Source organism: Aquila chrysaetos, chromosome 3 (assembly GCF_900496995.4).
Source record: "Aquila chrysaetos chrysaetos chromosome 3, bAquChr1.4, whole genome shotgun sequence".
In the NCBI taxonomy this organism is placed as follows: domain Eukaryota; kingdom Metazoa; phylum Chordata; class Aves; order Accipitriformes; family Accipitridae; genus Aquila; species Aquila chrysaetos.
Genome location: NC_044006.1, coordinates 13,281,045 through 13,301,753, shown reverse-complemented (window position 1 = coordinate 13,301,753; position 20,709 = coordinate 13,281,045). Strand labels below are relative to the sequence as shown.

General features: G+C 49.1%; 1 protein-coding gene across 2 annotated transcripts in view; it reads left to right on the top strand.

Moving 5' to 3' along the window:
- Positions 1–539: 539 nt before the first annotated feature.
- Positions 540–20,709, top strand: part of PPP1R16B (protein phosphatase 1 regulatory subunit 16B) — a 66,380-nt gene continuing 46,210 nt past the window's right edge. Inside the window, exons 1-2 of one of the 2 annotated variants that reach the window (XM_030010024.1) lie at positions 540–664; positions 19,471–19,873. In XM_030010024.1, the coding sequence (XP_029865884.1) occupies positions 19,627–19,873 (247 nt within the window). In that variant the 5' untranslated portion in view covers positions 540–664; positions 19,471–19,626. Of the gene's footprint in view, positions 665–15,726; positions 15,831–19,470; positions 19,874–20,709 lie in introns of those variants that run through there. The other variant, XM_030010025.2, reaches the window with a different exon arrangement.

Below are 20,709 nucleotides of genomic sequence, written 5' to 3'. Positions count from 1 at the left end.
GTGGCAAACAGGAACCCGCTGCCGGGCTCGGCTATTTACGCCGAAAAAAGGGCAAAACGGTTTCTAACCCGGATATCCTCCCCAGACCTTCCAACTTCAGCGCAGGCAGCAGCACCCCGCACCTTGCGCCCAGCCAGAAGCCAGGGCAAATCTTCTCGGCAGCCTCGGGAAGGCCGAGGCGCGGCTGCAACCTTCCCCCAAAACTTGAAGACCTTTTTTAAAAAATATTTATTTATTTATTTTAATTACACACACACCCCCCCAGCCCCACCCGCCCAAATGCCGACAAGCCCTCGTTTCTCAAGGCCCTCCCCGCACCCCGGGAGGCAGGACGCTCCGCGCAAGCCGCTCTTGCCACATCCCCGGGGATGCTCCCCCGCTCCGCTCCGCTCCGCGCCTTCCACCTGCCGGGCCGGGCGGAGGGACGGGCTGCGGCGTGCCGGATCCGCGCCCCCTCCGCGGCCGCGCCCCCCTCCGCGGCCCCACCTCGGGGCGGAGCGGAGCGGAGCGGCGGCCGCAGCCGGAGGCGGGCGGGGGCCGGGGCAGGGGCTGCGCGGCGCAGCCGCTGCTGCTGCCTGCCTGCCTGCCTGCCTGCTTGCTTGCCCGTCCGCCTGCCTGCCCACCTGCCTGGCCGGGCCCGCTGCGCCGCGTGGAGCTGCCGCGGGTGAGTGCGGGGCCGGGGACGCGGCAGCGCGGGGAGGGGAGCGGAGCGGAGCGGAGCGGGGCCGGGCCGGGCCGGGCCGGCGGCCGCCGCCGAGCGGGATGCTGCGGGCGCGGCGCTGGGGCTCCCCGCTCTCCCTCCGCCGGGGAGCGGGGTGTCCGTCCGGGTGTGTGTGTCCCTTCCCCGCCCCGCCCCGCCCCGGGCGCTGCCAGGGCCGCGGAGCGCTCCGCGGGCGCGGAGCGGGGTCCCCGCCGCGGCCAGGGCAGCGGCTGCAATCACGCCGCGGAGTTTCGGTAACTCCAGCCCTGTGCAATCCTAGACCGGGCTGGCGGGAGTCACTTAAATAATGCAGTCCGCTGCCTTCCCCGGGTAGCGTCAGGCACCCGGCTAATCCCTCGGTAAATTTGGCTAACCTTACCTTGGCCGCATCTAATGCTGAGGACGCAATTACCACTTTAAGGCAGTTTTGACTCCATTGAACGCTTGGCGTTGGTATTTAAGTACACATTTGTACCGTGGGTCTTTGTGCAAAAGCCAAGGCACTGAAGATGTGAATTTCTTCCGTTTGCTTGTGAATGCGTTTTCCTTATTGTGTTTAGAAATCCTCTCCCTTTTGGCATGATTCGGGTGTGGAAGAAATATACTGGAAGTACCATAAATATAAGCAACTGTAATTCCTGAAATGGCATCAGGATTGCAAGTACTGGTTTCTGTGCGAGATGAAGGTCTTTCTCAGACAGAGTCTCCTTCAGATGCTGGCAGACCAGGTGAACTTCAGCCTGAAGTTCAGCCCCTTCTCCAGCTCAGGGGTCTGAGGCGTCAGTGGTGGTAGAGATGCTTTCTGTTGACAAGCCTACAAGTTCACGTTTATGTCTTTGCTTACTTGTCGTGAAAAGATCTTTTCTGCACCGTGATAACTACTTGGGGAGGAGGATGCTTTAAGCTGCAACGGAGTAGCAGAGAAAAGTGGCTTCTCACAAATTGTCAAGGAAAGCAGAGGGCTCGCAAACCTGGGGGGGGGAGAAAAAACACAAACTGTCTCTGTATGAGCCCTCCTGTGTTCCCTATCAAATGCTCAGGGAACCTCGGGAGAAGCAGCTGCCTGAGCTGCCCTAGCTTTCACCTTGACCCAGCCTGCCTTGACCCGGGTGCCCTGAGCCCTGCTGTTACTGTTAAGTGCTTTTTCACAGATGGAAGGGCCAAGCGCTGTTATGGCAGAAAGCAGAAGGGGTTTTTCTGGCTGGAACTGAATTTAGTCTGGAAGGGGGATCATGTTTGTTGTGAAAGATGTAATGTATTAAATCCTGAATGTGAAGAATACTTTTTTGTTTATTTTTTTCCTTTCCTCGTTTAATCTCTACACTGTGGGTTGGACTAAAAACTGTGGATGACGTTGAAAATACTCTTATTACATTAGTTTTATGGGTTTTGCTTCATGTCCTGAGACCTCTCTTGAAGTTGAAAAAAAAACCCCACACATTTTCCTTCTGACTGGAAAACATAAGTGACTATTTTGTAAGAAAAATAAGGTTTAAAGTGTTGAACTTCAGATATCTGTGGTGGATGTGATGAAATGCTGAGATACGGTGTCTTCTTTTTGCCATCAAGACCACGTGTCTGGGCTGCCCATTTCTAACAATGTCTTCTTGTTGCGTCCGTCGTTGCAGGAAAAATGACTCTGTGTGAGTGTGCTGGTACCAATTGTACCAGCTCCTTGGTGCTTCTGCAGCCACTTTGTTGGAACCTTATTTTCCCTTGGTTTAATAATTTATAAAATGCCTGTTGCCTGTAGGCACATTTCATCCAGTAAGAAGAAAAACATCAACCAGTGTTTACTGGTTATGGAGCCTGAGGTTGACAAATAATGAAGCTTTTGTGGATGAGGGGATGTCTCATTTTTATCTTATATAAACTTGGGAAAATGCAGGGTTTGTGCTAAAAGTCTTCTGGGGATGTTACTCCTTTCTTATCCCCATCCTTAGAAACATCTCTTGCCTGCAGGTGACGAAGTGGGTTTTGACTGTGACCTTCCTTAACCTGTTTTTGGGTCTGCTGCTTCTTTTTGCTTTTACCAATGCCTGACTCAAGTTTGGCAGCTCTTGGGTAAAGTAAGATAGCAAAATCAGGTCCTACATCTTCACAGGCTTAGTTTCTTTGGCATGAAATAGGTCAGTCTCTTTTTGGGCAATAAATTGCCCTCTCAAATCCTCTGCCAGATACTTATGAACCACTATCATTAACAGCATTTTGAATCACTCATTGAGCTGGAGGGGGAAAATTGGCCTGCAGTTCATCTTGTCTCCTTTGAAACTGCTAAATGATGATTCAGTGACCTTAGTGGGCAAATTATATCACCAACTAATTGGCCTAAGAAGAAAAACTTGCCTGATATCAAACAAACTGGCTGCTGCTCTTCTCATCCTGAAACCCTCTGCTGCCCCAGGTCATACCTCCAGTTTCAAATACTTATGGGGTTTTGAGGCACTGCAAAGGGGATGTAGCGAACTCTTTCTGTTAGCCATACCTGTGCATGGTATCCACTCCACCTCCAAACAGGTTTTGAAGGTATCGTCCCTTAAAGTATAAAAATCTTAACATTTCAAGCTTGCCTTCCCCTGTGGACAGCCCTCTCCTCTTCCTCCTCGGAGGGTGAAACTGCTCACTGGGGTGTAATGTTTTTGGAGAACTTGGCTCTGCCAGGGATCCCAGCAGCGCTGAATTTAGGAGGGAGGCAAAAGCATGATGCAGGGACCCTGCTCATCACCTTGCCGTCCCCGTCCCTGCTTTGGCAAAGCCGTTTTCAGGAGCGACATGCCTCTCCCCAGCCGTGCCTGGCAGCTTCGTGGCCTGTGGCTGGGAATGCGGGTCAGCATTAGCCCCTGCGTGGGCAATGAAACGTGCCGTACGGCTGGTCGGGGCCGGGGAGAGCGGGACGGTGTGCTCTGCTGGCGCTAATGGTCAGCCCGACCTCGTTGCTTGTTTGCTTGTTGAAAATAGTTCAGGGCTGGCAGCTTCTCTGCAAGGAGGGCTGTAATTGCAGGTGAGCGCTGGTGTAGAAGCATCCAGGCTCTGCACATTCAGCCCTCCTTGCTTAAAGAGCTGCAGGAGTGAGCTGGGATGTGTGAAAGGGGTCAGCTGTTGGCTTTTTGCAAGGCTGTTAGTCAAGTTACACCACCTCCTAGGATGGCCTTGCCAGCTGGCTCATCCTTTAGGGAAGTTTAAAGAGGCTTATCGCAATCTTCCTAGAAATCTGTCGTCTTCTATTAATCTACTTGTCTTTCTTCGTCTCCCTTCCACGTGCTCCCTTGCTCATTCATCTCAACAGCACCATTCTGCCTGCGCTGCTGCCGGTCAACACCAGCTGTGCCGCTTGCCAAAGTCTTGTTTAGGGCATGTTCATTTGTTGACTGTCACTTTTTGCTGTCCAACATGTTTTTCTTTATATATAGATAGATAGATACTCTATTTTTAAAATTTTTTTTTTGAAGGTGACACTCCTGAAAGGACAGCAGAGCCCAGGTGCTTCGCTGGCTGGGGTGGAGGTGCTGGAGAGTCACGGTACCCAGGAGCAGTCAGACTCCAGCTCTGACTAAGCCAAAGCCCACTCCTACGCCAGGTCCGGCTTGGCGGCGGGCTCAGCGTGAAGCACAGCTTGCCTTGCTCCTGGCAGCAGTGTAAGGGACTGGTAATTGTCGATGCGAATCACCGGCTGCTTGCACCTTCCCCTCTGAAATCAGGATAGTTCCCACTTCAGGGGGTAGCGCTGCACTTGGCTTGAGCAAACAGCACAGACGAAGGGCAGCGGAAAAAACTGTCAGACTTTGGGAGGTGAGAGGAATGAATGCTACACCCAGAGTCTCACAGCAAAGCGGGAAAGGGTTCGTCAGTGAGAACTGACGATACTGGACTGAGTCTGGACTTGGCGGCACCCCTCGCCACCTCTGCTAGCTGGGGCAAATGTTACTTTCAGAGTAATGTGATTCTTCCTGATGCACCTTTTCCTTGCAGGTCTTACAGAAGCATGTTGATACTGGGTTTAACAGCCACGTAGGCACCAAGAAAAAAAAATATGAATAGCTTGAGGAAGGCTAAGCCTTAATATCCATACAATGCAAACAAATGGCATATCATTCAATGTGGATTAGGTGAGCTGAGAGATCTCTGGCTCCAGGGGCCCGGATAGGAAATGCAAAGCCTTTGACAAAGGTGACTTGGCCATCCCTGCTTCCAGAGACAGCGTCTGCGTGCTGATGCAGGTACCGGTGCTGCCGGGAGCTGCCTATCTGCCTCTCCCCTCGACTTTCACAGGGATGCACTTTCTCCTGCACGACACATTGTTTGCTATCCTTGAATGTTGCTAGCTGGCAGGAAAGAGATCAGTGTGGTTTTTTTCCAGAATAGTCAGCTGATTTCATCCCATGGGAAGTGGTTGAAAAGCAGGAGACAGGTGGGTTGGCATTCCTGCTTTGTAGCCTTCCATAATTCCAGCAGAAGGATAAACCGAGAAGTGCAGTTGCTGGGTACTTTTCTATGTTTGCATTTGAAAGAGCTTGATAGGCTGTGATTAATGAGGCTAAATGGAAGCTTGATAAATGGTAAATTCAAATGAACCTCAAATAAAAACATTATAAGAAGGTTTTTGGTTGCGTGCGAAGTGCAGATTGGGGGTTTCATCTAGTGCTGTTTGGTGTGTGGTTGGCAGAGCATGTTGCATGGTCTGTGCCCCTGCCAAGGTGCATTCCCGTGTGCCTGCTGCAGGAATAGCTGCTGTGCAGCAGGTCCTGCCCAAGCGGTGTCTGTGCAGACCCTCCTGCAGGTGGTTGTTTCATTCCTGGTTTAGATTAATGTTTCCAAATTTGGACTATCAAATCTGCATCCTGGAACCCCCGTGTCCCCATATCCAGGCCCTAATTAAGGATGCTCTAAAAGCAGCGGGCCAGCTACCATGGCCTTGCAGATCAGAACCATTGGCCTAATCTATTTTTAAAGTGAAATAAACTAGAAAAAGGTACTGCCACTCTAGAATAAGAACCCACCTGGGGAGTTAACCCAGAATAGTTGTTCTGCTTTGAATTTGCACCCTATCTCACTTGAAAATAACTTTACTTTCCATATACGCAAGCTCTGTAAGCACAGAATACAGGGCATGACTTAAACAAAATCACCCAAGAGAGCTAGGAAAACATCTTATTTTTCATGAGGTCTTCTCTGCATCACCTCCCCGCAATCTGCACATGCTCCTTAACCTTAGGCATCCTTTTCTGTAATAACTCTGCCCTGTTTCTTGCTCGATCCCCTGCAGAGATCTGCACTCCTTTCCCACCACCACCTCTGTGGTTTGCTGTAGCACCCTGACCGCCAGCCTCCCACAGCCACCTCTGCTCTCCTTCCCTGTCCTCTGTCTGGCTTTTGTGCTGGTCGCACACAGTGAAATGAGCATCTGGAGTGTTCCTCTCCCCAGAGGTCCACAGCAAGATTGCACAAAAGTCTTTTCTGAGGCTGGATGGGACCTTATCACCTTTCTCGGTGAGTCAGTGTGAGCACTAGGTAAGAGACAGCGTCTGAGCTGGGGCTGATAACCTGAGCTGGGCATAAGTGGCAGGCGTAAATTATTTGCAACAGCCGACCTAGGCGCTGCTCTCGTGCTGCTCTCATCTTGCGTTGGCTGGGAGGAGGAGTGGGGATATTTGCATGATGTTTTGAGTTGTGCTGAGACACTCTGCTGTTACACTGCTCCTTCGGATTTGTCAAGCTCAAGTTAAATGTATATAATTCTAACATCTCATGATTCTTTGGGCGCTGACTCATGTTTTTTTGGCCTGAATGAATCATAGCTCTTGAACTCCATTGCTAAATTCATTATGCAACAATTACAGGGTTGGAAATGCCACCTTAAGTGCACACAAACAAGCTGGCAGCAATTTTCCCCTCCTTTTCTCTTACCCTGTGTTGCCAAGAGACCTCCCTTGTGAGTTCGCTCATTAGCTCTCGCCTCTGCTCTGTAGGTGAGGGGCTGGTCGGCACGCTACCTACATCTTGATGCTTTGCTCTTGAGCTGGAAGGGGCAGGAGTGGCAGGTTGGGTACTTCTGGAAGAGAAGAGAGGGGACAGCCTAGGAGGGGAAGGCTGGAGATGTGCAGCTTCGCTCTTCGTTGCTGGTTGCCTTAACTTTGTCACAACTGCTCCATCTGACATTATGGCATAGTCACGGCATCTCTAATGATCTGTATGGGAAAACCCCAAGTATGAGGCATTGCTCTACAGTGGCTCCATGTGGCAATATTGGATGTTGGCAGCATTTCACAGGCACAAATTCTGCTTGATTACTTGCTCAACAGCTCAAAAGTCAAATACCCACATGAGGAGAAAGGCCAAGGAAAGTGTGAGCCCCATGTTGGCTGTGAAGTGTCCAGTAATATCTACCATCATTTTCTCTATGGTGCTAAGCTGAGATTTGGGAATTTGTGTAAGGCTTGGCTTTTTATTCCTGAGTTCTTGAGCAAGAGTTCATCTGGTATGTGAAATTAAGAGGGGCTTTGTACTGAGTGGGCTTTGCTTGCTGACTTGCTTAACCCACCAAAGCAGCTGGTGGGAGCTGTGCTGTAGATGTGTCAGTGGGATGCAGAAGGACTATCTCCACCATCTGCAGGATTAGATCAGATTTCTGGCTTTAAGATGCCCCTCCTACCTGAATTTGACTTTCACTACCAGAACACTGATTTTTCTGCCATCCAAATAAAACTGCTTCTCAGAACAAATATTCAGGTGAGGTACACGCCAGACGGCAGGGTGCGTACCTGTGCCTGGGAAGCTCTACAGAAAGTCTCCCTTAAGAGCAGCCATTCTTCCCAGCTGAGTTCTGGCCCTTAAATCTCAGTATCTTTGGGAAGAGTCTCTCCCCTGGGCAGGTCTGCCTGTTTGCACATACAGGCGTGGCTACACATTGAGACAGCAGAGAAGGATGGCTAAACCTTGTGCTTGTGGGTGGACGAGGTTCTCCTTGGCCTGTGGCAGCAGAGCCCTAGTGCTTGTAATCCCAGAAATGGCAGAAGCAAAGTAAGAACTAGACTGATGAGGAGGAGAGCAGTACCAGCAATTCTGGTACCATGTTCATAGTCAAGTTAAGCTAAAGTGTCCAAACATGTATTTTCAAACTAAGCAGTGGTAAATATTTGATGAAACTGAATGTCAGAGCGACTGTATTGTCAGAGCAGCAAGTCAAGCCAATGTACCATCTCTGACTGTGGCCAAGAGTAGATGCAGAAAACATAGAAAGTAGGGCATGTATGATGATGTGCGGGTTGATAACTGCGCCTAAAAATAAGGTACTTTAGAAGCATAAAATCTGCCTCGCAAGCAAGGCAGTGGCAAGCTGCTCTGAGTGTCTGATTTAAGACTGAAACCGGTGATGTTGGCACTGCAGAAAGCTGTACTAACATTTTCTTAGCATTTGGCTAGCAAAACATTTTGCTTCAATCTGATGGTTTGCATCTAAGATAAGGCAAGTTACTTTGGAGCTGTGCTTGGGTAGAGGTGGAAGCGAGAGGCAGTGGTAGGGCTGTTGGCGGAGATGCTTTTCCTCAGCCAAGGCCTGCCAGCAGCAGCCTGCTTCCCATGCAGGATTTCTGCTGATCTGCATTTTAAGGAGCTTTTGTCCTCTTGAAGTATTATGGTTCAACTTTCTAGAAGATGCCTTATAATATTTCTGCAGGCTTCAAGGGAAAACAGTCTTGATTGCCCTGCGGTAACAGTATCTGGTGGCACTGATCTTTGCTGCCGTTGCGAATGGGCTGATACTGTGGTACCCCATAGCAGCAACTATAGAATGGTGCTTGTCGGCATGCTGCAGGGAAGCCTGACCCGCTGTGCTGGAGGTCTGTTAGTGTCGGATCAGCAGCCTCAGGGCCCCCTTCTTGCATGCTGGTGGCTGACTTTGACCTGCAAAGGCTAGGTGGGCAGGAGGATGAATTTTCTGGAGTGGAGGGGTGGCATCTGCATGGTTTAGCAGTGGAATAAGTAAGTCATTGCAGAGTTCACCAAGGTATAAGGGTTGTGCCTTAGACAACAAATCCAGATGTTTGAGCCGTATGGAGCAAAACATCCCACACTGTAGCATGGATAATTCATTTTTCCCAAAGTCTCACGTCTTTACTCTCCCAGAAGAGCCTGCGGGCACCCTGCTGTGGTCCCTGCACAGCAGAGGCAGGTGGGCAACACCATCCTAAGTAGGCGTATGGGCTCCCTGATGGATGCAGGATGGGTCGGAGGGCACCTTTTTTGTGTTGTTTGGTTAAGATCTTTCGAGGATTATTGGAATGGTCATAGATATGCTCAACAGTGTCTGTAAGCATAAGAGTTGAAAGCATTTTGTTAGCAGTAATTAAATACAACTGCTATTTTAAAAGGGTAAATCGGATTGTTGGAAAGAGCATCCTCTTTTAAACCTCCCCCAAAATCAATATTCCTCCTGTCAGGTGTGTAGCAAATACTTTCAAATCCTGCCAGTCATATCCAAGCCCACCACAAAGCACCGCATCATCCTGACAGCAGTGCTTCTTACCAGTCTCTCAAAACCTCTCTTCATGCCGTGATGGGCTGTGTGGCATTTTTGGCTCTGGCACCTGGGTGCTCCAAGTTGGGTGGTGGTTGTGCCCAGCTGGTGACATCTGTCCCATGGCTGGGGACAAATGCCTGGTGCTAGTGGGCTACATGGTATTTGCTCCCGTGGTCTGGTAGCCTGGGGACCTATCCTACCTTCTGCACGAGCTGATGCATCCCACTGGACCTGACCTTGGACCGTGTGCTATGGTCTAGGTGTCCAGCTTGGAAGTAGTTATTATCTCTTGGTGTCAACATTGGTATAGCAAACTCCAGTATGGATGTGCAGGGATGAGTCTTCTCTTGCATACCAGCATCATCTCACAGCGTGAACCGAACATGCATTGTCCCTTCCTCCCATCTGACTGTTGTTGTGGTGGCTTTGTTGGCCGCTGGCATTGTCACCGCAGTGCCACAAAGTTGGCAGAATCACACCTTTGCCTTGGAAAGAGAAGAGCAAGGCAGGACTCTTCTTGTGGCAAAGAAACCAGAAAAAAATTAAAAATAGAGGAATGTACTCCCATCAGATGGTAAGTCCCTGGGGGGATGCTGCGTCCCCCAGCCTGCTGTAGTAAAGCACAGCCGTGGGGGGCTGCATAGCTGTATGGGGGCAGGTGGGGTACCCGCTCTTGTTTCACCTCTGTGTGATGCACTGATGCACGGCACAGAGGTGACAACGAGAGCGGGCATCCCCTGGGAAAGGCACATCCCTCTTAATAGCTGAGACCCTGCAAAAGCCCTGCCGCTGAAACATCCCATGTTGGCACGGCTTGAGGTGCCTAGGAGCTGTATATGGAAAATCCAGGCACTTATCTAGCTTGTTGCTGTGCCAGAATAGGGCTGTTCCCAGGATTTTTTTTCCTTTTTTTCCCATGGGCCAAAATGTGTGTAAGTGGCTTTAGACAATAGAAGGATTTCTGTTAAAAAGACTGGGGTGCGGGCGAATAGGGCTTTAATTTGTATCTTAAGGGAAGGGTGTGGGCTCTTGCGATGGTGTTTTTGAGATTCTGTTGGAAATTAGCTTTGTTTTTTTCACATGTCTTATTTTAAAGCCTGTTTTGGGAAAAAAAAATGTTGTTGTTTTTCAAATTACAGATCTCTAAATGTGTAGTTTAAGATGTCAGGAAGGGGGATGCAGTTTTGGAGGACTCCCCACATCTGTCTGTTGCAGGGCTGATAAAAAATGGAAGCTTTAACCAGGAAAACAAATAAAAGGAGGTAATATCACTGTCACAGATGGGTTGGGCTGCTTTCCCTGCAGGTGTCTGCATTGCAACCCACACTCACATATAATGTGCTGTGGAAAAAATAAATGGAGAGCTGAATCGGAGACTTATGCCCTCAATTAATTTTTGTTCCACATAATCGGAGCTGCTGCATGCCTTTCCTTCAATATTTTACTGCCTGGCTCAGAAGATGGGACTGCTCTCGTGCGAGGGAAGTTGGGATTCGGTTCATGTTTGCACAGAAATCCTGTTCTGATCTTTCTTTGCCTGAGGGCAGGGATCCTGCTGCTCCTCTGACGCTAGAGATAAATTTTGTTAGCAGATACTTTTCTTTGGGAGAGCAAAGGGGAGAGGGGAGTGGTATGTAATGAATTCTTGAAGGAATAAAATTTCCTTGTCTTCAAGCATCGTCTTCTCTAGAGTCCTATGTGCTGCCCCGAGCCTGTGTCTGTGCTGTCTTGGGTACAGTCAGTGGGGAGCAGAGGGAAGAGCTTTGCTTGTGGCTTGATGTATACAGTCCTCATCTAAGGAAAAAGAAGAATCAGTACAATTAGTGCATGCTCTCTGCAGATTTACAGGCTGTTGAATAGTTTTCTCTATTACACCAGGTTAAAAGGGGATGGCTTGTTCTGGTGTGTAGTTTGAAACTGAGCCCCGAACATAGTTTCTGATTTTTAACTCGATTCAAAATCACGGTTAGATTTTCAAGTTCAAGCTAACTGAAATATCCCTCTCCCTTCTCTGTGTGGCAAGCTGATGGCCAAGACCCCAGGGTGTCTGTTTTTACCGATTCACTGATTGACCTGAAAGCAGGAGGCAAACCTGATGTTTCACCCTCAGAAAGCAAAAGGAGGCTGAGCAGTTGCTGCAGCTCCAAGGCACCCTCAAAGGTGCACCCAGCGCCTGGTCTGGAGCTACGCCTCAAACCGGGGGCTGGAAGAGCCCACCCTGCCCATGGATGTGGAGGGAGAGCCAGCGAGAGCGGAGCTTGGCTGCCTCGCCTCCGGAGCCTGGTTGGTAAGTAGGATGCTAGGGAATAAAAATGGAGAGGGGAGGAAAAACCCCAGACTTGTAATGAACATAAAAACTATCAACATAAAAGTTCTAGATTTGAAAATCTACCCAGGCAAGCACAGTTTAATGCAGAAAAGTGGCAGCCTCAAGAGAGCTCTGTGGAGCAGACATAGAAAAGAGCATTTGCTCTACGGAGCTTCTAGATTAAGGTTTTCTAAAACGCCTCCAAGTCCTGCTGCCTTGCGCTGGGAATTGGGCTTAAGGAGCAGCTTTGCACAAGAACCACGTGGAGGGAAACAAGCGCTGTGCAGGTCTAGCTTTAATGCTCTGCCTTGCTCTTAAATCATGCATGTAAGCTGTGCTTGGGCTTGTGTCCTACTAAAGCAAAGCCCTCCGTGGCTGCGGCCGTGTCCAATGAACCCAAAGACCCAGCTCTCCAGCTGTAGATAGGAGCTTAAGGGCTGGCATATGTACATCTGGGGACCACCACAGATTTGTTTTGCTTGTCACTGAGGTGCCACTGGAAAGAGCAGCGTGTTTCCAAGGACGCTGATGTGGGGGAGGACTGCTTGGCACAGAAGGTCCTTTTTTAAGGAAGCCCACATTGAAATATTGGTGAGAAAAAGAATGTATATTGTGCTGTGTTGAGTGTTTACAGGAAATATATAGTGAAAATACTGAGGGGCTTTCCTCAAACAACTGCCAATATTGTTACGAGTGGAACAGTTGGGAGGAGAAAAGAATGAGGCACTTACAATTTTCTGTTACCAGCATCGGCTCAAAAAGATTTTTTGACTTGCTGTTTCACTTTTTTTCTTCTTGCTCGTATTTCATTCCCACTGCTAGGAAGGAGCTCGTTGAAAAGGGAGAGATTATCTGGAACTAGAGATAAAGTGGCCGAACCAAAATGTGTTTAATTCTGTGGGGAAGAATTTAGCTTTAAATTTTGAGCTTTCCATTAAGCTAGAAAAATAACTTACGTTGATGCACCTTCACCACCAAACTTACCCTTGCATCAAGCAGCAATGAAACTTCCTTTGCTTCAGATCGGTAAAACAGTATCTTCACTTTAAGAAGGTAATTGGGGCACAGATTAAGTTACTTACTTTGCATACAAGGAACCTGTGGGAAAGCCAAGAATCTCTCCCGAAACTCCCGATTTCTGATGAGATCTCTCGCCCAGAAGACTTCTGTACCTGGTCTTCCTCACTAGCACTCCAGCGCAGACTGTAGGATTTATGTTCTCCAAGGGGTCTTGGTTGAAACCTCTTTTTTTTTTTTTTTTTTTTTTTTAAAAGTGATGTTTCCTGCCATTTTCCCCTTCATTCCTTCAGGAGGAACCATTCATTTGGTAGCACTGAGCATCTGCTGCTTAAAATGCTGCAGAAGCCCTGAGTGAGGAAAGGAGCTGTTTGCTTCTAAAATACCAGTGAAATTAAATCATGCAGCAACAATTTTCATAATTTTCACTCACCTGTGCGGTTAACCTGCGGGTGCTGTGGGGCTCGCAGCACGGTGCAGGGAGAATCACATGGTGCGTTCAAGGAGAATTTGCTACCAGAAGCAACGGCCGGAGCTGTTAGAGTAGCACCGAGGGACGAGTAGGGTTTCACCAGTACCTCATGGCTGGAGCCCAGGACTAGGAATAACAATCCTGAGGTGATGGTGTAGCTCTTGCAGTGAGTTGGCTGCCTGAAGTCAAGCAAGTGACCTTGTTCTGTATTCATCTGTTCATCAGTGGATGCTCTTGACCTCTGGAAAAGGGTTTGTTGCATATTATTTTGAAAGTACTGGCTTAGGTGTATGTCAAGCTGTTGTTTAATGTGCTGCCTTGGGCTGCGTTCAGGGTGTGTGTGTTACCAGCGGCAGGTTTCTGATTTCAGCTTTGCTATCAGCCCTGACATGCTGGAGGAGATGGTGGTCAGTGCCCACCTGCGTCGCAGTGGTTGCACAGAGATCCAGACAAGGGAGATGGTACAACCTGCCTGGCAGGGTGTGATATTAGAGAAATAACAGTTTCAGTTTCAGAAAAGAAAGGAGACCCTTCAGGAGGCTGGAAGTGCTGTGTTTTGAATTGCTTACCACTGCAGCCTTTCACCACGATCATTCTTTCCTCCTCCTCCCCTGGGCTTTGTAGGAAATGTGACTGTCCTGTAGCATTGCAGATGAAAGCAAATGTTTTGGGGCCGTGATTCCTCGGAGGGGCAGGTGTGTCTCTTGTGATTTGAGCTCCCTTTCCCAGTTTGCTGTATGGTTGCTGTTGGTATCTGACCCGCTGTCTGTCTTCATTTGGAAGACCCAGTGGCTGAGTCCCCTGTTATAGGTGCGTAAGGCTGTAGTGGTTTGGGTAGTTGGGTGGTTGGGCTTGATGCAGTGCCCTCGTTGACGATGCTCTAATTAAATGTTTTTCCAAAAGGCAGGAGGTGAGAGAAGCAGTTATAATAAGGAAGGAAATCCTGGTTCTAGGCTGTGGTGGTCTTAGCATGAAAGACCTTCTTGTCTTGATCACCCTGTACTAATAAAAAAACCCAAACCAAAACAAAACAAAAAACACCCAAAAAACTCTACAAACCCCAAGAGCTCTTGATCCAGAACAGGGCTCACTGTTCCCATCAGCAGGCCAGAAGTGGGGTTTGGTTTCCCATCGCCCCAAAATGTATTGCGGATTGCTACAAGGAGCAGCTTGCGTGACAGTGGTGGGGTGGGGAGCGCCTTGGCAGAGCTGGCGTGATTACGTGCTCGGCAGTGACACGGTTTAGGAAATGACTTGGAACATATTCCTCCAGGGAGGCGGGAGGGGGATGCTGCTGCCCTTCTCACCCCTGGTCTGGGCTGCGGGGAGGGAGGGAATGGACCTTGGGTCTTTGTGTATGGTCAGCCCCGTGGCACATCCATGCTTTGGGCAGCCCCCCTGTGTCCCCCTCCTTGTTCTCCCTTGGGGACAGTTGAACTCCTGGGCCTTTCTTTCCCTACTGCTCCTGCCTGTCCCTCAAGTCTCTCACCTCCTTCTCTCAGTAGCTTTCTGGCTGTCTCCGGACAGTGTTATGGCTGCTGGGCTGCCAATGAGCTCTTTCCCTCATCGGGGAGCAAGCTATGAAGAGCTGCTCTGCTGCTTCCTCTGAGACTTTGGGGAGATCCTGGCCAACAGCAGAAACAGCAATACAGAACATGCATCTTCAGCCGCTTTGGATCATCAAGCAGTGGCAATCCTGAAAGTGATGCCTGAAAGAGAAGCCTGTGAATTCTTCGTTGGTGCTTGTTGCCAGAGGATGGGTTCAGCAAAAGGGCTGTGATGGGCTGGTCATCTAGCATTTCATGGGGCAGGATGATGGCATAGATTGGCCTTGGCCCTCGTAGGAAGCAGAAGGGGTCAGTTTGGCAATTTCTCACCTTGCCATGGTGCAGGAGTTGACTCTTAATGACATAAATAAATTGGGCAGCCATGTCCTCTGCAGGCTACTTATGTGCTCAGATCCCTCCTATAGGCTTTCGTGCTTGGTTTCCAATTCCAGCTGAGAGAAGATTAGCTTGGGGTGGGGAGGAGAGGGCTATTTCTGGTACTCTTCATGCCACTGACTTGACTTTATGCTGCAAATGCAGACGCTTCACCTAATCGGCTGGGCCCAATCCTGCAGGTGCCTCCCCACAAGTGATACAGCGAATGCGAATGATCTTGATTTCAGAAGTGGCTGCTCACATATCTGGGTCTTGAATTTTACCTTTGCTTCAAAGATGCACAACTTAGAAGAATTCTCTAGTTGCTGAACTATTTCATTTCAAGGTGTCCCATTCAAGGGTTGCTCTTCAATGGTTTGTGTTTATTTTTTTTAAGTGGAATAAAACTGAAGTCATTTGATGACACTTAAGTGAAGGACTCTTGTAAGTGTTTGTGTTCTGCTTCAGTATCATGCTGTGCTTTAAGTAGTGCCTTGGGGAGATGTGACAGAGGATTTGCAGGTCTTACCTCCAGCTTCATCGTCTGGTGGGGAGACAAGAAGGCTCCCCAGCATCACTCAGCAGCATGGCTCTTTTAATGGATCCAGCTCCAACCTCAGCAATATTATGGCAAAGTGTCTGCAAGTTGAATGCTTTTAGGAAGGTCGAGGGGGGCAGCTCTGAGTGTGTGCTGGAACAGGAGAATAAGCATACTTGTTTTTCTCCGTTGCGGGATGCAAGTGCCAACCTCTAAATGTAAAATGGGAAGAAGTGTGTGCATAGGAGATGAAGGACCCCTCCAGGCAGGGTTGGTGGTACGGGGTAGGCATCTTGTTGCAACCACTGACTCAGTAAACTCTCGCTTCAAAGAATCGCCATCTCTTCTCATGTTGCAAGTAAATAACCAGTGCCCTGAAAGTCCTTTGGGCTTAGTGAGATGAATCTTGTACTAACGTGAGACAAAATGTACAGGAAATGCAAACTTTTTTTAAAAAACCAATTGTGTTTGCCGACACTTGCATGCCCTTTGTAGAGACTGATCTTTGACACGGTTGGAGCGGGTCTGTCTCTGCCGCAGTGCCGAGAGGAAGGTGATGGCATGAGCGCAATACAATAGTGAGCATCTCACCTTCCTTTTGGCTCCTGAAATAGTCGCCCGTTGTCCCTGCAGGGCCAGGGGCCGCGTGCGTCTGGCAGGATGTGCTCAGCACAGCGACGGGCAGATCTGCTGAGCTCATGGAAACACAGCTCGGTCAAACACGAGGAACAACACTTTTTTTTTTTTTTTCTTCTTTAAATAAAACAGAAACCAAAATGCGATGCCTTGCAAACCACAGACACCCACACAGCCAGCTTCTGTGTCGCTTTGCAGGTAAACAAATGCTGGGGCCTGAAACTGTGCTATAGTTAGACTGACCAGTTTGTGCAATGAGAAGTCAATGTGACATTTTTTGGTACAGGGAAGAAACTAGGTCATTGGAAAAGAGGCAGCCAGAGTGATGGAGTCAAAGTCTTTCTGAGGCTCTGGGGTCTGTGGAGGATGCTAGGGGACTTGTGCCTAAGTCTGGGAGAAGTTGAGCTGTGTCCCCTTCAGGAAGACCTCTCATGGTGACCTCTCTGCTCCTTTAGAGGTTCATTTGCTGGTTGGTTTGAGGAGACACTGGTGTCTGGTACTTCCAGAAGATGTCCCCTGGTATTTGTGGATCTCCCGTCTCCATTTCATTCCCTTCTGTAGGCCACTCGAATCTCCCTTTTGTCTGTTGTCAGAGCAGAGGAGCTGCTGGAGGATGAGGTGCATGCAGGAAAGCTGAAACACAGGCAAGTAGAGCAAGCCATGCTTCTCCTCTCCTTATAAATCAATGTCCTGTTGCTCTTTCCAAGGTGCAGTCCTAATACCACCAAGAAAGCTTCCAGCTTTTGGGGGGGGAAACAGGGAAACTCTGAAATAAGCTTTCTTTACTTTAATAAACCTGCAGAATTAGGTCCTCGTTTCTACTTCAGGTGTGTTTTTGAAAATATTTGTTCATCTTTCAGCAAACAATAGCAGAAGTGGCCTGGAAAAGGAGCAGGGTGGGAGTGCCACACGTGGTATGCCGAGAGGCATTTCCTGCCCTTATCTCCCCTCCTTCGAGGTATTGTAAACGGGGCTTCAGATCTGCAGCCTGTGTTACTGCAGCGGAGATTGCCAAAAAAGATACTTTCCCAGGAATGCTTGCAAGGGGCAGGAGCTGTGCTGTGTGGAGCCAAGTTCGCGAGAGGTGGTAAAGAGCTTTCCAGCCAAGTGCCTGTGCTTGGAAAATGCATCTGCCCCCAAATAAAAGCTTTTTGGAAATTGGGCTGCATTTACGCTGTGCTTGTCAGCAGGGTTTCTGGGTGCTGTGGTGAGTCCCGGCTCATGGGGGCTGTGGGCAGGGGTCAGGGAGAGCTGTGTGGGGCGCTCGTGCCATGGAGGAGCCATGGCATGCTTCCCTTGCTTTCCAGTGGCATGCTGAAGTCTTGAGTTGATATTTTCCATCTCAGGCAAGTGTTTGAATTTCTAGGTAGTATCCCTCTTATGAAAAACTTTGCAAGGATTTGGGTTTGTCCCTATGTGGAACTAAAGCGTTTTTTTGCAATTTTAAGTTCTTATGGGATGGAACAGGGTTGCTTTTTTTTTGTTCAGGTCTATCCTGAAACCCTCAAAATAAGGTTTGCAGGTGCTGCTGAAGCTGTCCTTGGCCTTCTGTTGGCCATTTACTGGATAAAGTGACTGCCCAGGACCTGCCTGCGTGCTCTAGCTGAGTTTGTTTGTTTTCAGTTTGCAAACCAATTATCTTGTGGAGGAAATGGCGTGCCTTGCTGTCAGTCTGCCGAGATATTTATAGGTAAGGTCAAATCCCTGTGGAAGGTCTGTAGCAATGTCTGGAAGGAGTGGATGTCTCAACCTTGCAAAATTCACTGGGATGTGATGGATGTGCTGCATGGCATGAACGTTTCCCTGCAGCTCCTCAGAGTAATGCCTCCACGATTGGGCTGCTTTGCCCTCTGAAGAGGGAGGAACAATGGCTTTTTGTGGCTTGGCTGGATGGGGTAAGGCTTGGTATCTCACCTGGGTCTAGCTACCTCTCTTCTGCTGCTATTTTTCCCATAGATGCTTTGCATCCATTGTATACGAGACTGTTGCTTCCTTTCTTTTGGAGCAGGAGAGTTGAGCAAGAAATGGCTTCAGCTGTCCTGTTGGGGCTTTCTCAGGTGCTTATAAATACTTAAGCTCTCCACAGTCTCCCTTCCCCATCAACTTTTTTCTCCCCCCCCCCCCCCAAGCTGGCTGAACCATAAGAGCTCTCATCTTGTATGTGGTTATTTGCAGCTTACCTTGATTTGGCACACTTACCTTGCCATTCGGTGTGCTTTGCATGGGTCTATTTGGAAAGGACTCGTTCAATTTGCTCGTGACGTTGGCTTTGTTTCAAATGCACCTTTCTCTGTTGGGCCGCTTCTTAAATCTGGGATGCGTTTACTCCTTCTGTGCAGCAGATGACTGGGTGGCTGCCCATGGGTCCCCTGGTTGATCATTCTTTGGGTAGCACTGCTCAGAGCTCTCTGATGTCATGGTCACACCAAGAGTCTGGGGCTGTGATTTAACTGCTCTTGTTGCTGTGCTTGTGGAGCCTGTACAGCAAAACCAGAATGAGCTAGCCTGTGGTAAAGAAAAAACCTGAATGAAGAGAGGAATTAACACAAACCCCCATGTTTTTAAGTAGCTGAAGTGGTTTAAGTGTTAGTAATATCTTCTTGGGAGCCACATCCTATCCATCTGCCCTCAGCTAGGGCTGGGGTGGGAAGGGGCTGATGGATGAAGTAGAAGAGTGCAGATGATGCTCCTGGTGGGTAAAGCCCCTCCGGGAAAACCTGCTTGGCCTTGGGGTGCTGGATGGGTAGCCCCGTGCATCTCTAGCCTCTGGCTTCTGGGTTATTTGTGCTGGGACGGTTTCATGTGGTGTCTGTGGCTGCCCTGGGCTCTGCCACTGCAGTCTTGGTCCCCTCTGCCCTGTGTTTTGCTGCTCAGACCAAAATGCTTCAGGGAGGTGGCTGCTGGTGTGCATCAGTGCAGCGCAGTCCTGGCTGCGGTGTTGGGGACACGTGTAACGAGGGGTGAGGGTTACACTGGAAGGGGCCAGCCGGAAGGAAGGATGTGTCTCAGTACTTGACTGCCTCTGGAGTTGTCTGAGGAATGGTATCAAATACTATGGAAGATCTTTGCTCATTAAGACTTCCTTCTGCTCATAAGAGAGGGCTACCTTGAACTGTAGATGTGAATGAATTGCACAGTTAAACTACTGCTTAATCAAGAGGGTTTTGCTTCGGTGTTTGGAGTGGGTGAAGGATAGAATCACAAAGCCTGGTGAGAACAACCAAGCAATTAAAGTGCAATTAAGCGAGCTGCCTTTTGAGATGGTAGGTGTTGCCCATTGTGTTTTCCAACAGGCTGGTCTTAGTTGCTTGTCTGCATGGGATGATGAGACTTGATCTCTCACACTTTCCTCCTCATTTCAGGTTTCCACTGTGTTCTCATCAGACACTGCAATGGGCCCTTCCCAGCTCGGCCTCAAGATGCTGGTATAGCAGCAGGCGGCCGCGATCCAGAGGACCTGCGGTGGGACATCGTTTCCTGCTGGGGCATCCTTCATCCACTCTCTCTCGGCAGAAGTGATGGATGCCCATGTGGACCTCCTGACAGAGCTGCAGCTGCTGGATAAGGTGCCCACGCTGGAGAGGCTGCGGGCAGCCCAGAAGCGGAGGGCTCAGCAGCTGAAGAAATGGGCGCAGTATGAGAAGGAGATGCAGCACAAGAAGCGGAAGCATGAAAAGAAGAGAAATGCTGTTAACCGAAAGAAAGTGTCTTTTGAAGCCAGCGTTGCTCTGCTGGAGGCTTCTCTGAGGAACGACTTGGAGGAAGGTATGGCACTTGTATCTGGTGATTTCTTTGTCTGGCTACATGTGAGGTCCCTGTAATGCTGTGGTGTGCAAAGGCATCTGTGTTGACATCCGTGGACTGGACTACCCTTGACGTGGTGTTGGTCTCTGGAGCGTTGCCATCTCTGATACAGCTATGGGGTCCTCAAAGCACTGTGTGACACCAGCGTTACCTAGACTGACATCAGGAGTGGGCGCATGAATGCCAGGATAGGGCAGGAGTTAAGACCGAGATTTGGGGAAAGGTCTTTTCTCTTTCTCTCTTTCCTTTTCACACTTCCTACTTACAGAAGGTGTGAAACACTTCTTTGCCTTCTGGATGTGCCTCTTCTAGTGGCTTTATGGAAGTCCGTTGCAGGGATATACATGTCAGTGTAAATCTCTTCAGCTTCCCTGCTTGGGGGGATGGATTGAGAGCTACATGGATGTATGAATTTTTTCCCTATTCAAAATACTGAAAAGCATGCCTTTGCTTAATGCTTCCTATAGAAGAGAACTGCAAATTGTTCAGAAATTGGTGTAATTGCACCATTTCAAAGTAGATCAAAGTGCTTTGCTTTTGCTTCAAAATCTGAAGGGGCGAAAAAAAATATGTCTAAAAGTCAATCCCCATTAGCCTCAGCATAGCATGGGGAAAGCCTGTAAGCTCTGGGGAGCCAGAGTTTACTTCTCTGCAGAGAAGTAAAAATGTTTCCCAGGAGACCTGGAGCAGCATTTGGGGTTGCCGCTCTGCCAGGTAGCAAAATCTGCATCTCTGCTAGTGAGTGTTGCTCTAGTTTCCAGCATCTTTTGCAAGAAGCAGTATATACTTGCCTGGTA